This window comes from Rana temporaria, chromosome 12 (genome assembly GCF_905171775.1).
Source record: "Rana temporaria chromosome 12, aRanTem1.1, whole genome shotgun sequence".
NCBI classification, from domain to species: domain Eukaryota; kingdom Metazoa; phylum Chordata; class Amphibia; order Anura; family Ranidae; genus Rana; species Rana temporaria.
The window spans coordinates 92,149,157-92,165,809 of record NC_053500.1 but is presented as its reverse complement, the minus strand read 5'-3'; the positions used below and the strand labels follow the sequence as shown (position 1 = coordinate 92,165,809).

The 16,653-nt window shown below is 47.5% G+C and overlaps 1 protein-coding gene across 3 annotated transcripts in view; it reads left to right on the top strand.

Annotated features, from left to right (window-relative positions):
* The window catches only part of RETREG3 (reticulophagy regulator family member 3), a 493,168-nt gene that overhangs the window by 281,193 nt on the left and 195,322 nt on the right, over positions 1-16,653 (top strand). For all 3 annotated transcript variants that reach the window (XM_040331843.1, XM_040331841.1, XM_040331842.1), the window contains one exon: positions 14,912-14,996. In XM_040331843.1, the coding sequence (XP_040187777.1) occupies positions 14,912-14,996 (85 nt within the window). The remainder of the gene's footprint in view (positions 1-14,911; positions 14,997-16,653) is intronic.

Genomic DNA, 16,653 nt, shown 5'->3' with positions numbered 1-16,653 from the left:
TGTTATTCAATGGCTCTCTGTGTCCAGCTTCCTCCCTTCTCGTATGCTTGATTTACCTTTCATTAGCATGTTACCTCCCCCCACCTAATGAATGATATTAAGCTAGTGTCGTGGAATGTCCGCGGTCTAAACTCTAAATACAAAAGATCTTTAGTTCTACAGTACCTTAAATCCCTAAACCCACATATTGTTCTCCTGCAAGAGACCCACCTGGTGGGTAGTAAAACTCTTTCCCTGAATAGGAACTGGATACAGAGAGCGGTACACTCCACTTATTCCTCATATGCAAGGGGTGTGGTCATCCTGCTGCACAAGAAACTGCAATGTAATATAGAACATGTTGTGACAGACCCCCACGGGCGATATGCTATTGTGGTTCTCACTGTTGACTCCCAGCTGCTGGCCATAGCTAATGTGTACATCCCTCCCCCCTTCAACAAAGAGGTATTATATCTGATTTTAGAGAAAATTGCCACCTTTGGCCCAGTAAAGTTGCTGGTGGCTGGGGATTTTAACAATGTTTTGGACTACGGGTTGGATGCTTCTAACCCCAATCGGGCGCGAAACCTGGACCTCAGACACTGGGCGGATGTAGCGGCTGTGGAGGAGTTGTGGTGGTGGAAACATCCTGGTGAGAGAGGTTACTCCTATCTTTCCCACGTCAGTTCCTCCTCCTCCCGTATAGACCTTGCCTTCGCGAATCCGGCCCTCCTGCCGCAGGTGACGGATGTTGATTACCTGGCCGGGGGACTCTCGGATCACACTCCCTTGCAGATGACACTGAGTCGTCCCCGGGGGGGTGGTCGGAGACTCTGGAGGCTGCACCCGGGATGGGTAGATGAACCATCAGTTGAGTCACTGGTCTCTGGCCATGTAACGGAGTACTGGGAGGCGAATGAAGGCTCTGCGGGTGGACACATGGTGTGGGATGCGTTCAAGGCGTCCACCCGGGGAGTGTATATTGCAGCTATTAAGGCTGCCAGGACTGAAAAGAACTCTGAGTCGGAAGCGCTCCAGGCGCATGAGATTCGGTGTGCGAAAGCCCATGCTGAGGCGCCCTCTACCTCCACACTTGGGGAGTTGCAGATGGCTAGAAGAGCTTTCTTGGTCCACCTGCAATCCCTTACACAATGCACATTTAGGCGTAGGGCAGAGGATCTGTTTGAAAGAGGAGACAAGAATGGGAAACTGCTTGCCTACTTGGCAGCAGATGTCAGATCACATGTGTCCGTTCCATGTATTTACACGACTGGGGGCACTCTGGTACGGGACAGGGAAAGTATTCTACAAGCGTTTGTGTCCTACTACTCTGACCTCTATGCGACTATCCCACAATATGACAACCAGGTTCTGACGGACCTGCTGGATTCCATTCAGATCCCGGTGCTGCCTGGGGAGGCGGTCGAGCTTTTGGAGGCTCCTTTCTCTTCCAAAGAGCTGGCTGTGGCTATTGCCTCCTTCCCGAATGGCAAGGCGCCGGGCCCTGACGGTATCCCGGCAGAGTGGTATAAGACCTATTCAGAGGTGGTGTCCCACAGACTACTGAACCTTTATGGGGAGTGTTTGGAGGTAGGGAGTATGCCCCCCTCTTGGTACGAGGCTCATGTGGTCCTGCTCCCCAAGCCTGAGAAGGACCTCCTTTACTGTTCGTCCTATAGGCCCATTGCGCTGCTGAACATGGACCTCAAGATATTGACCAAGATGGTGGCCAATAGGTTGATGTCCTGCTTAGACCATTTGATATCTCCTGACCAGACGGGGTTCATGCCCAAAAAGGCTACTGACATTAACATTCGCAGGGTATACACGCACACGCAAATTGACGGAGAAATATCTCACGGGGGGGCCCTGGTGTTTTTCGATCTGGAAAAGGCGTTTGACTCCATTGATTGGGGCTATATGACGCGGGTGCTGGAGCGTATGGGCCTGTATTTCTCAAATGGATATCATTGCTGTATGATAGACCAGTGGCGGCAATTCGTCTGAATGGCGAAGTGTCGGGCGCCTTTCCAGTATCCAGGGGCACCAGGCAGGGTTGTCCCCTGTCACCGGGCCTGTTTGCCCTGGTGATGGAACCCTTGGCGATTGCGTTGAGATCTTCTCTTTATGCAGACGACCTGGTTTTATTTCTTGGGGATACTGGCCCTTCTTTACATGCCGCACTGTCACTGATGGGCAAATTTACTGAGGTATCCGGTCTCAAAGTTAACTGGACCAAATCCAAAATCCTCCCACTCCGCTCCCATGTGTCCCCTTGAGGGGCCGACCCCTCAAACCCCCTACAGTGGGTGACCCAAATTAGGTACTTGGGGCTGCAGATTACTAACTCCGTGACGAACTTTATTGACCTTAATGTGTCCCCATTGCTGAATGTCGTCTCCAAAAAATTGAACTCCTGGAAAAATCTCCCCCTGTCCCTCATAGGTAGGGTTAATCTTCTTAAAATGAAGATCCTTCCTCTCCTGCTCTATACGCTTAGGAACGCCCCGGTGTGGATACCAAAGTCGGTTTTCAAGGCCATAGATGGTATGATATCCTCCTTCCTGTGGCAGGGTAGTTCACCCCGCCTTAAGTTGACCATCCTTCAACAGCCATGGGGGGAGGGAGGCCTGGCGGTGCCCAATTTTTCTAAATATTTCCTGGCCGGCCAGTTAACGGTAGCACACCGTTGGCTGACTTCTGCTCCGGATGATGCCGCGGTGTCGCTGGAAGCTGCTTGCGTGGGCTCCTATGAGGCACTCTCCCGGTTAGTCTACAGGGGCCCGAGGGCCCCGTACCCCTTAACACCTTCCATGAGGTCAGTGATCAGAGCATGGGTCGTGGCGCAAGCATTAAGACCTACTGATCGTGCTACCTTCTCCCCCCACGCGCCCCTATGGAGAAACCCCAACTTGGTCCACTTTCTGGACTACCCGGACCCGGTGGTATGGACGACCCATGGGATTAAGACCTTAAGCCATGTTGTAGTGAATGGTACCTTGAGGACGTTTGATGACTTGAAAACGCGATATGACCTACCTAATACCCATTTTTTTAGATACCTACAATTGCGCCATGCGTTTCAGGCCCAGTTCGGAGGGAATCCTCTGGTTCTGGAGTCTGGGGACCTGGAGTCACTGGCTCGTAGTGAACCACTTCCCAAGGAGGTTTCCAGCCTCTATAAAGACCTTTTCCCCGAGACCACCGGGTTGCTGTCGCCTTGTAGGCGTGCTTGGGACTCGGTGACCACGGGATTGGACTGGGACGATGTCTGGGGGGTGGCTTTCCAGGCCTTAGTTTCTACAAGAGACAGACTTATACACTACAAGTTCCTACATAGGGCGTACCTGACTCCTGCCAGGCTGGCTAGAATGTTCAGGGGTCAGGGATCGGCTTGCTGGCGGTGCTCCATGCCTACTGCCGATTTTATGCATATTTTTTGGGAGTGCCCCCAGATTCAGGCGTACTGGCAGGCAGTGGTAGATTGCATCCGGTCGGTCACTACTATTTCAATCCCCATGACTGTGGAGGTGTGCTTGCTACTTTTGGTCGAACCCCTAGCTACGACTAGGGCTGTAAGGGCGCTTCTCACTCTTGTGCTCTTCTATGCTAAGAAACGAATTATTCTTTCTTGGAAAAGTTCCTCTGCCCCGACGGTGACAGCCTGGAAGGTATTAGTCAACAAAGCCATCCCATTTTACAAAGCCACATACTTGAGTAGAGGGGCATTGACCAAGTTTGATAAGGTGTGGGGGGGTTGGATGGCCTCCACAGATACGGTATCAGACTAAGCCACATTGATGGAGAAGTTCAGTACCTGGCAGCAACAGTGGTCGGGGAATCCTGAAGGAAGGAACTGGGGAGAACTATGACCCACATGCATAGGGGTGACAACTCAGGTCTGTGGAGGATCTTGGGGTAAGCTATTGCTATGGATGGGCTCCTTGGGAGAGAATGGGGCCATACGTCATTAGATTTGGCACTGGAGCTGGGTGTAGGTGGAAGAGTCTCAGGTATATTTTATGGGGGGGACCGGTTGTGCTCTGACCCATATTTTCATTTCTATCCATCCTAGCCCGTTCAGCACCTGCTGACGGGGTTCAATGTGAGCATTTCGGTCCCCTCATTCCTTCCCCCCCCCTTTTTCCCTTTTTTTTTTTCTTTCTCTCCCTCCCTTCAGTTTTGTCATGTTTGGGTTTTGTACACCGGTCTCTGTTTTAACCGGTCAATGTTGGTCACATATGTGGCCTGTTATTGTATACGTGTTTTGAAAACTTAATAAAAAATAATAAAAAAAAAAAAAAAAACAAGTCGCAAACTCGTCCAATATCACTTCCGGTGCCCTGGAGGGCATGGAGTTGCGTGACTGTAACGAACACGTGCAGCAACGCAGGGCATCGGAAGTGATATTGGACGAGTTTGCGACTCGTTTTTGATATGCCTGTCTGATATTTCAAATTTTGAGTACCTGTTTCTATTATTGCTGCTGATTCCAATAAATGTTTTAAATACACTATCGAGCATCCCTCTTTACATCCCCCCATGCCCCAATGTAAGGCTATCTGATACAGATACACCAGGGACACTTAAAGGGGACTTTGCTGCCAAAGTAAAGACAGCGGAGTCTAAGACGTCAGGAGCCACCAGGAGTTTGAAAAACACTCAAACGCTGTTACCTTACAACGGTAAGGTAAGAGGACACCTATACTCCATCAGTAGCACTCCATACCAGAGATTGACTACTAGCACCAGCACCTTCACTCTGATCACTGTGCACACACGGCCATCCATGTAGCTCGCACCTTATGGACATTATCTGCACTACGTTTTTTTTTTTTTTTTTTTTTTTTTTAGAAATCCATTTTTATTTCATTTTATGGAATTTTAGTGTGAATATATTTATGGTTGCACATGTCACATGATGCCATTTTAAAGTATTTGGACACTTTATCAGACCATTGAAAACTGGGGTGGTCTATTGCGCTACTGCGAGTGTTGAAAGTGTCAACCAAATGAAAAATGATATATAATGTGATGAAACTAATATATCAATGATAATTACTGAAGCTGCTGTATCTATAGGTGCACAAAACCAATGACAAAGTATATATAAAAGTGATAAGCGCTAAAGTATAAGTGTATAACACAGGCGGCTGTGCGCCGACCCACTAAGACTAGTAGTGAAAGGGTGAGCTAGAAGAGCCCAAAACGTAGGCGTGACTATCCCACTGTGCAAAACGATAAACAACAAACAATAATAAAGTCTATGTGAAGAATGGCAAACAATGGAGTCTATATGAAAAATGGCAGATGGATAATCTTGAAGGACTTATCCAGTGGATGGGTCATCTAGATAGGTGTATATACAATGTGGTAACTTGTCTCCTATTGCCCTTACCTTAAGCCAGTGGTAAATACGCATAGGGCAAGTATTTTCTCCTCCTGTTAAATCAGCGCCGCCACTCCTGGATCCGTTCCAATGATGTCCTGGTGATTTGACGGTCCTGGGATCCGTGTGTCCGTGGTTCCGGAGATGGAGCCAAGGGATAGCCAGGGGATGCAATAAAGAATAGTATGCCACAATAGTGAAGTAAGTTGTGACCGATAAAAGTTTTATTCCAAAAATGATAATATTCCAAAAGGTATGTTTAAAAGTTCGCGCTACAGCATAAAACAGCGTCGGACGCGGCGTGATGACCAGTCGACTTACTTCCGTTGGCCTCCGGCTGCTTGCATAGGTCTCACTTCCTACGCCATCACTGTCTCGTGACTTCTTCAGGGAGACAGTGAAGTGATCCCTGAAGAAGTCAAAGTTACTATTGTGGCATACTATTCTTTATTGCATCCCCTGGCTATCCCTTGGCTCCATCTCCGGAACCACGGACACATGGATCCCAGGACCGTCAACTCACCAGGACATCATTGGAACGGATCCAGGAGTGGCGGCGCTGATTTAACAGGAGGAGAAAATACTTGCCCTATGCGTATTTACCACTGGCTTAAGGTAAGGGCAATAGGAGACAAGTTACTGCATTGTATATATCTATCTAGATGATCCATCCACTGGATAAGTCCTTCAAGGTTATCCATCTGCCATTTTTCATATAGACTCCATTGTTTGCCATTCTTCACATAGACTTTATTATTGTTTGTTGTTTATCGTTTTGCACAGTGGTATAGTCACGCCTACGTTATCAGACCATTGTTTATACTGTAGCAGCTGATTATTTATATTTCTCTTATCGTCCATGGACGGACACAGCTCCTTAAATCTTGACAAGTGGGTTATGTTCCCTGTTTACAGGAGAGGACTAGGCAGAAACATGTTAAATACATGTTACATTAACAGAGTTGAACAGCCCCGCCCAGGGGGCGGTCCCTCCAGACATAACCCTCCTCACTGCAGCTTGCAGCTTCAGTTTCGTTCTGCCTAGCAAAGGAGAAGAACGTATGGCTCCCTTTGGGCCCAGCGCCCTGAGGAAAAGATTTTATTTTATTTTCTTTTTCTTTTTTCTTTTGACTTCTTTCAACTGTCGGCTGAGAGACAGGCTGGATATTATAGATCCTTGTAGTCTTCTCAGTTCGGCCAGCGAGCGTGAGCACACCCTTGCAAAGAGGCTGGGTCTGCCACGACATGCCCCATGACTCCTGGGGAGGCCAGTGAGCTTTGCTCCAAGGTCCGCACATGACTGGGCTGTGGTGTTGTCTCATTCACAGCGGACCGGGCCGACGGCTACCTCCATTGCGGTTGTATGCCTGTCTGGAATGCGTCAGCGAGCCGTCGCATGGACGGGTAAGTACAGTCCCTCCCTCTTAGGGGGGGTAGTATGGCTGAGCATTCCTGGGGTTTGAGTATCCTCTCTTCCCTGCTCCCTTTTTTTTTCCCCTCCGTTAATTGCTGTCGGGGGGGGGGGGGGGGCATCTGGGTGAGGGGACTGTGCGCCTGGCCTGTGGTATTTTACTGTGAGAGTCCGCTTTTCTGGACGTTTTGCGGTGCTAAGCAGCCTTTCTAGGTGTTCCCCTTTTGAAATTCTGTGTTTTGCCGCCGTTTCTGAGGCGCTGGCACCATTTTTTGGGGGATTTTCAGTTTCTATTGAAAATCCCATTGGCGGCCATTTTGTTGTAGCCCGCCATGACACAGTATATTTTGACCATGTGCTGCGCTCGGCGGCCATCTTCCCTGAGCCTCTAGCATGATTCCTACGGCGCGCAGCGCCGTTTTCTTCACACAGCACCTCACAGCTTCCTCACGTTTTTCTTCTCACACGCACACAGCGGTTGTGCGGGACACGGGCGGCAGCGCTGGACAGTCCCCTCCGGTGTGGTGAGTGCGGGACACGGGCGCGCTGGACAGTCCCCTCCGGTGGGGTGAGTCCTGGACCCCTATCCTTCCTCTCACCCCCCCAGGCAGCGCAGCAGGAGTGGTGGCTGGGAGGCTTTTATTACTTAAATGGAGTCTGCATGGACAGGTGCTGCATGCAACTGCATGTTTGCATAAGCCACAAAGCATCTGGGTCCTTCCCCAACATGATTCCCACATAGGGTTCATTATTGGTCCTGGACACTTTTGTGCCAGGGTGGGGCTGAAAGGCGGACGGGGGTTAAAAGGAGTGCTCCCTCCCCCCCTTATCCCCTGGGGAATGCTCTGTAAGGGAGCCGTGGACCAGATATCTGGGTCAGCAGGTTAAGGCATTATGGGTGCGCTTCTCACTGCTGTAGGGACTCTCTTCAGCTGGTTGGGGCAGCTGGGTTTCCGCCAAGGGCTCGGTCTTTTTTGATTCACAATTCAGACCGCTATGTGTAAACAGGTTTCTTCTTTCTGTGCCCTTCTTTGATCATTTCTTAAATGCGGAAATGAGAAAAGCCGCTGAGGGCTTTTGTAGTTCCTCACCGCCAGGCAGTTTAGTGCTCCTTTAAGGGGAGCCCTTTTCCAGAGGTGGGCCTCCCCTCCGGTGGAGGACCCTCCGGGCATGTATAGGTGATACTTCCCTATTGCACGGGACCCCCGCTTATACAGTATGGATCTGACTGATAGCAGATCCGAAGTATTGACGCTTTCCATGTTTTCATGCTGGGGTCTGACCAGCGGCCTATTGGGCCACTACTCTGGGGTCTCATTTACTCACAGACCTGTTCCCCCTTTTGGAGAAACAGAAGTGATGAATGGAGGAGGATGAGTGCTGGTTATTTCTCCCCCTGCCTTGAATGACAACTCAGGGTGGTGTAATTCTGATGCTAATCACTGATAATCACGATGTGGCATTTTGCACTGGACAGGGGAGGAGCGCGACTCTCTCCCGAAGTGATTAGGCTAGCGGACCAGCTGGTCCAGGGCCTTCATATAGGTCTGTTTCAGAATGGTTTTACGCACACGGCAGTGTAGTGGTTAATTTCATTACTTGGCAGCAAGTGAGCCATTCGTTCGAAACGGACACTGACACCAATCTGCCTGGAGCTTGCATTGTCGCTCCCTGTATCTGCGTGCGTTTCCTACGGGCACTCCGGTTTCCTCCAAGGGTGTGTGCATGCACCTACATAATATTCATACGCCCTATGTGTGTGTATTGATGAGGGGCAACCCTCCCAGCCCGTCAAGGGCCCAGCTGGGGGTCTAATCTGTCCCTGAGTGTGTATGTGACCACGCCGGCACCCTGTAGCCGGCCAATGTATGTAGCCTTCCCTCCCTATCTCTAGGTGAGGGGGCAGCTGGCAGGTTCACAATTCGGTAAAACCTTTCTGCTCTCCGACCGGTGGGTCTGCGAGGTGGTCTCTTCGGAGTACTAGATAGGGTTTTCTCCTATCCACAGAACAAAGTTCTTTTTCTCCGTGTCTTCCTCTCCTGGCCCATCGGTCTGCCTTGGGCAGTGTTGTTAAACTGCAGGGTAATTTTAAATTTCCTGCAGGACGAGAGGTTGGGGGTGTTTTCTAGGGTCCTCAGGCCCTGAATACCTTTGTGAACATCGGGTGATTCCGCACGGAACCATTTGGTAGTTGCGCTCCATCCGGGGGTCGTCCTGGCGCCCTCTGACATCAGGTATACATGCATGCATGTCCCTTTTTTGCACATGTCACAGTGTTTTTCCTGTGCTTTATGGTGAGAGAGGGTCTCTGTCATGTGGCCCTCCCTGTCGATCTGGCATCAGCACCATTGTTCTCCAGCTAGGACCTTGCACTTGTCCTAACTCTGTTGGGACAGCAAGGTCTTGCCTCGTTGGCCACTTGGACGACCTTCTTCTGAGAGTAACTTCTGTCTCAGACCTTGTGGATGTGTTATTCCCATTTGGTCCCTCCGAAGACTCGGGTGGGCCTTAAACACCGGAAGGTGTAGCTCAGTGGTGGCAAGTCTGCCTTCCATGTGTGCTACCCAGGATTCAAATTCTGGGCACCCTAGGTTCCGACTCAGCATTGGGGTATCTAGGGTTGGTCCGGAACTCCTCATCGGCGAAGGTCCTTTTCTCCCTGGAGAAATTGCAGACTCTTCAGTCTGCAGTGAAGACATCGCGCAATTGGTCTTGCTGCTGGTCCGGGGCCTGTGGGTAGCCTCTTTCGAGGCGGTACCGTATGCCCAGCTCCGAACTCTGGTTTTCCGGGGGAAGTATTATCCAGGTGTTAAAGATCGCTTGTTTCTGAAATCTTCAGATTCCAGCTTCCTTCCGGTGGTCGGTATTTACGACGGATGCCAGCCTCAAGGGTTGTGGGCCTGGGGGGTCCCGTTGGGTCTGAATCGCTGGACTTGCGTGGATCTGCGGTCACACCTCTCTGTAGGTGCCCGCTCTCGTCGGGTCTCAGTTGTCACCCAGGGTCGACCTGGGCTAGTGCCTAGGGGGATGTCTGCCTGGATCCACCAGGTGTTGTGGACCCTGTCTACCAGTCTCTGTCCTATTTTTGGCAATTAGACTATGTCACTCCTCGTGGTCGAGGAGTTTGCAAGGTCGTCCGATCTGGTTTTGGCCGGACAATGCCAGGCAGTGACTTTGGTCTACCTTCAGGTATACCAGTAGGCGGGCTACTGGACTCGCCAGATGCTGGACCAGGATTCTGGTCTTGCGTACGGAGCTCCCTTGCAGGTGAGAGCCTCACAGGGCTCCTGGCCGCTCACCCCCACCGCAGGGGTGTCAAGCTAGTGGGCAGGTCTAGTGGTCTGGTACAGGCGCGCCAGTCACGCTGGTGGCCCTGCGGGGCCTGTATCTGCATTTTTTTTTGCCACCCCGCCACTGTAGTGTTTCCTCGGCTTCTCCACTGAGGTGGAGGTTTAGGAGATCCCGATGTCTCTAATCACTCCAGTTTGGCCTTGGCGTCCTGGCTCGTCTATCCTGGCGGTTGCCAGGGCGGGAGACGCCTCTATTCCAAGGTCCCATGGTTCATCTTGTCTTAGTCACTGACTTGCTCAATATAACTATTGGAAGCGTACTTTAAGAGACCGGGGTCTGTCAGATTCGGTCATCCCCACAATGCTGGGGGCACGGTAGTCTTCTTCCGGGGGATCTACCGTCGCGCCCGGCAGGTTTTCATCTCTTGGCGCGAGGAGATGAAGTGGCGTCTACGGACGTACTCGGTGTCCAGGATCCTGCTGTTTTTTACAGCTTGGAGTGGATCTAAGAGTTGCTTATAGCACCGTTTGGGGGCAGATTTCAGCCTTGGCTGTGTTCTGTCAGTGGCTTTTGTTTGCGGCCCGTTCCCGGGTGGGCCCCTTGTTTGTGCCGGGGGGTGGCCATATTCGTCCCCTCTTGGCTTGTCTTTCCTCCCATGAGTTTGGACTCTGGTGCCCTCGGTTCTTCTGGAACCTTCCTTTTGGTAACATCAGAGAGATTCTCTCTTGACACTATCTCAGAAGGTGGTCCCTTTAGTGGTCTTTACCTCTTTTTGAGGGCTTCTGAGGCGGCGTTCTTGTCTTAGACCGCCATGCCTGATCCTCCATACGAATTAGGTGGTGGTTCACCCGCGACCTTACCTTCCCTTCTTCCGAAGGTGGTTTCGGCTTTTCGCAGGAATAAGGAAATTGTTCCTCCATCCTCCTGTCCTCGGCCGGCACATCCTATGGAGGTTGTCTTTCATACGTACCAGCCTGCTAAGACTCCGTTTCGGAGTTCTGCCTCTCTTTTGTGTCGGTGTCTGGTCCACAAAAGGGCCTGACGGTCTTGTCGACCACCATATCTCGGTGGATCGGGTAGACTGTTACACAGGCCTATGGTCTTTAGGGCGGGCTCCCTTTCCAGTCACGGCACTATCGTCCAGGGAAATTGGTGTTTCCTGGGGGGGTTTTTTCGACATCATGCGTCGGTGTTCACGGATACGCGAGGAGACGAATGGTCGTCCGTTCGCGTTTCTTTCCAGAATTTACATGGTTACTGTGAGTGCGTCTTCTGATGCTTCTTTCGCCTGCCAGTTTTTTGCAGGCGGCTGTTTGAAGTTGCACTTCCTCCGTTGAGGAGCTCTGCTTGTTTTTGGGGTGAAATTAAATATGGTTTTACTGACGTATTTCCCACCTCTCGTTTTTTTTACACTGCTTGGGGACGTCCCACTTGTCAAGATTTAAGGAGCTGTGTCCGTCCATGGACGATAAGAGAAAATAGGATTTTTTGTACTCACCGTAAAATCCTTTTCTCTGGAGTCCATGGACGGACACAGCTCCCACCCCTCCTTTTTAGGTTTGTACTGCTTGTTACAAACTGAGGCTGCAAGCTGCATTGAGGAGGGTTATGTCTGGAGGGACCGCCCCCTGGGCGGGGCTGTTCAACTCTGTTAATGTAACATGTATTTAACTATTTAACATGTTTCTGCCTAGTCCTCTCCTGTAAACAGGGAACATAACCCACTTGTCAAGATTTAAGGAGCTGTGTCCGTCCATGGACTCCAGAGAAAAGGATTTTACGGTGAGTCCAAAAAATCCTATTTTTATTGTTGCTATTTTGACCATTCATGTATTGTCTTTCAAGTGTACCTGTCACGTGAGCAAATTTGCACTTTATCACCTATTTATGCACAGGGTCTTACCTGGGTCTTGATACTACCTTCAGTGCTTGCTGCAGTACCCCACCTTTAAGACTTGGCCAGCGTGGGAATATCTTGTGTGTTTTGTTTTTCTTTTTAATTGAGGCTCTTATTTTCTTTATAGTGCAAACAATTAAAACCACAGCGGTGATCAAATTCCACCAAAGAAAGCTCTATTTGTGGGAAACAAAAGATCTAAATGTTTGAGTACAACGTCGCGCGACCGCATAATTGTCAGTTAAAGTGAAGCAGGGCCGTATCGCAGAAAAAAAGCCTGGTCATTAAGGAGGAAAATCTTTCTGGTCCTTAAGTGATTAAATAAAAAATTTGATCTGAGTCTAATATTTACCAGATCCAATCTCTAATAGTATGTACAGTATATCTCTTCTCTCTGTTCTTCACAGCGTGGATTAGAGATTTTGTTCCCAAGAACCATATAGTTGGTTATTTATATTTACCACTGCATATAGATATTTAAAAATAAATTGCCTTTTATTTTTACATGTTAACTAAATTATACACCACACTTTTCTTAAGGTCTTTATGCGAATAATCGATTAATTCATACAATAATCGGCCAACTAATCAATTATGAAAATCATTAGTTGCAGCCCTAGTTGCTTGTACTTTGGCCTTCCTTTAAGGGGTGTGGACTGACAGATGGCACTGAGTACTGTGAAGGGTCAGGTTTCCCCCCTAAGCCATACTTTTCCAATGCCCCTTGGCTTCCCATTTCCTTGTTCATATTTTCATCCAGATGGTTACACAAGTTTTTCCACTAACAAGACCTCTGCTGATGCTGTGGGATTGTAATTTTGGGTTGTCAGCTCTGCAGAAGTCTCAATTCAAAAATGTTCAAGAAGTTCCCCTATTGATTCTTTCACAAAAGGTGGCCATCTTGGTGACCGTTACTTTTGCAAGCAGAGTGAGCTGACGGCTTTTTTGTAAACAACCATTTTTGATGCTACATAGAAATAAGGTGGGTACTAGTTGTCTGGAATTCTACAGCCTCCATTCAGAGACAGATTCCCTGTTCATAGTCATAGATGATCCTAGAAATTCGAAAGTGCCATCATCTGTTTATAAACCTTTGTTTCCTGTTACTGCTCCCTCTGCTGGGGCTCTGAGCATGCCTTGGGTCTTTCATTTCTGTGCCTCAGGTTTGCAAGACAGCTATGCGGTCATCAGTTCACACCTTTCCCAAAATATACAAAGTTGACATTGCCGCATTTGTTTTGTTTTTTAACTTCAATACTTTTTTTTATTGTTTCCATTCAAATACAAAAAGTTACATATCCATATTTTACAGTGCTTACATTTTATGTGCATACAAAAAATTAATTGCATAGACTAAAAAATATCCATTAATCCCATTCCCGACCCTCCCCACCTCCCTCCTATATTACTTCTAAAGTGCATACACGTTTTATCCATGTTTCTTTCTTAATTTGTTTTTTACAAATTTTCCTTAAATTAAAGTGAGCGACCTATTTTACGTAACCAGTGCTCCCATATTACTCAAAATTTCTTGAGGTTTCCACGTCTAATCCATGTTCCCCTCTCCTTTCCTATTGTGTTATTCATCACATTAACCCATTCCGTTACTGTGGGTGGATTTTGTGCTTGCCATTTTAGTGCTATCAGTTTCCTCGCCTGGAACAGGCATCTTATAACTGCTTCTAATGTATCCCTCTGCCCCATTCTCTCCTCAATGCATCCTAATAGGCAAACCCTGGCCTCGAGTTCCAAAGTGGTCCCAAAGGTTGCGTTTATAATGTCCAAAATCTTAACCCAATATCTATGCAATTTTGGGCATTTCCACATCATATGTATAAGGTTTCCGCATTTGTGGATGATGGTTTTGGTTTCAAGGTCTCTATGCAAAAAAAAACAACATACGATCGCTAGTTAGGAAAGATTAGAACACTTTTAGGTTATCTTGCTGTACAAGGTCCTATTGGAGAGATTCCTTCACTTCCTGTCCGGAAAGAAGGTTGTCCCCAAGACAGAAAGAGGGGAAATCTCTCAAAATATACACAGAACAGAAGATTTTTTTTTTTTTTTTTTTAGCGTGTGAAAACCCTAGAACCTCTGTTAGCTTTTTATTGATAGCTGTTTTTCTGTTACTATCTTTTGCTTTATGTCTGGAGAAATGCCCAAGGAACAGAAAGTAAGGGAATTTTTTTTTCTAATGGACCCCCGCAAAGCAATAAAATCCAGCAGGGGTTCTAACCTTCCCGTTGGTTCAAAACTGCCCTTTAACCCCTATAACATTTAAAAGGAGAAGTAGAGGAAGTAAAATAAACATACATATACTCACCTTTTTGATTGCAGCTTCTGTCCCCCCGCCAGACCAAGGGCTGAGCAATCGCATGACCACCGATTGCTCAGTTCTCGGTCTTCACTTAGAAGAGCAGGGACTGTCGATCACTGCTTTTTGCCCTGCCCCTCCAGTGCTCACTGGAACATTAGGCTATGGGAAGGGCGGGTGCTGCTGGCTTGGGCTCTCAGCACCACGCTAAGAGGCTGAGCCACAGGCATCTGTGCAGATCCTTGCAAAGCCTGGATCAGCCTTGTGATGTCATCTGACAGCGGTCTTTAGCCCACAGTCGGCTGAATCTTCAAAACTAAGCAAACTGCTGTACCCCTGAAGAGAAATATGGCCAAATAAGCTTTGACTGTACTTCTTTTTAACAAAAATAAAGTCAATGCCCAATGTTCATAATATATATAAATGTAATATTTCCTGCTGAACGTTAAATGATTGCACAGGTTATATGCTTATTTGGGGGTGGAGGGGTGGACAAATTTTATTTTCATTTAGATGAACCATTTTTGGTGTATTCCTGTATTCAAAGAAGGCAAATTGAACAGTAAAGAAATTGCAATAAAAATGTATTCACATACAACATATTAACCTTAATTTAATTTGCACTTTTAGTTCTGTCTCTTGGTCTGTGGATTCCTAACCTTCCTGGCTGTCCTGGGTGGATACATTCCTGGTATTTTACTCTCCTATTTGCTGTGTGAGTCCACCTTTTTTATAGTTTTCAAATTATGTAAAATCATTTTGCTTATTTGTGCCTCATCAGGGGTAAGTTCAGCTGCTTTTGTAGTGCTCAGGGTCTCTGTTGGTGAGATAATTGCCGGTTACAGTTTAGCCAACTATGGATATTATGAGTATGTGTCCCTGTGCCTATTAGGCCTCATGCACCCTGGACGTTATTTTTACATTCTAAAAGTTTTTCAACGTTTTTTTGACGTTGGAGCATTTTTTACAGCTGAAAAAAATCAGTGAGAAACCACTAGTTTTGGGGGATTTTTTTCAGCCAAAAAAAAACGCCCCAGGCAACACCAGTTTATAACTGTCTATGTGTGCATGGACACATAGTATAACATGCTGGAGAGTTTATTGACTGTAGAAAAAAAAATGTCTGAAGCCAAAAACAGCAGCTGTAAAAACATCCAAAAATGTCCCGTGTGCATGAGGCCTTAAATGTTTTGTTTATTTTACCCTGTGGAGAAAGGACATTTAGTGGGAAGTCGAGCAGAGACAAACTCCCATTGGAGTTATAGATAACTGGTCACATGATATTTGCACAGCACATTTTCATACAATGTTTTGGGGAAAAAATATACTTTCTTGACTGTTTGGTGCACACAAATTGTTTGGTAAAATATTAGATGATGCTACTAGATATACTGAACATATCATGCTTTAAAATTGCACAAACCTGTGGAATGGCGAAAAACTATGGTAATAAATAAAATCTACATAGACAACATTTTAAAAGCCTTTACAGGTTACCAGTTTAGAGCTACACAGGAAGTCTGCTGCTAGAACCATTACTCTGACATTCATGGTGATACCTCACATATGTGGTGCAATCATAGTTCTATGATCCATCCAGTTTAGTAGCATAATCCAGCAGAGTCGGGCGCCACCTTTAGTAGGGATGGAGTCAGACTACAATTTCTAGTTTGTGGAACTCGGGGTTGGCTCTTTTTTTCCTGTACACTGGGGTGTTATCAAGTGTCGTGCTCATGCTCCGCCTAAGAATATACCTCCTCCAGCTTCTAAAAATAAATGTTATTGTACCACTAAATTAAGTAATAACCAGAGCACACCTGAATGTCATATTACAGCGTAAGGAGCCCACTTTTCAGGATTTCAATCCATGTTTCCAATCCTAGACCCACAAGCCAGTCATCAATTTTGCCATTTGCTTCTGTTCCGGTTGGGACACTACATCCTTGAGGAAGGAGAGGACACAAGATTGGAACCCTAAAATCTCTAGATCTAAGCTTTTTCTGGATGTGGATAATTTGTTAAAAGCAATTTGAGACTTTAGAAACCCAGAAAGAGAAGGTGTCTGTTTTTCACTGCAAATTTCCAAAGCAGCTCAGCTTTATTAATGGAGCCAGCAGCCACCAGCATCTTTAAAATTAGCTAGTTGTTAAGGAGGTGGGCCGGCACATCCATAACAATGATGACTCAGCTGTCAGTGGGGTTCCCCGCTGACGGCTAAATGTAAAAAAAAAAACTTTGCCGGCAATAACAAAGCGTGAAAAAAAACAGCAGACCCTTATCCGAGCATGCAGGCTGGCAGGCCAGGAAAGAGGAGGGGTGAGCGAACACCCTCCCCCCCGAACATACCAGGCCATATGCCCTCAACATGGAGG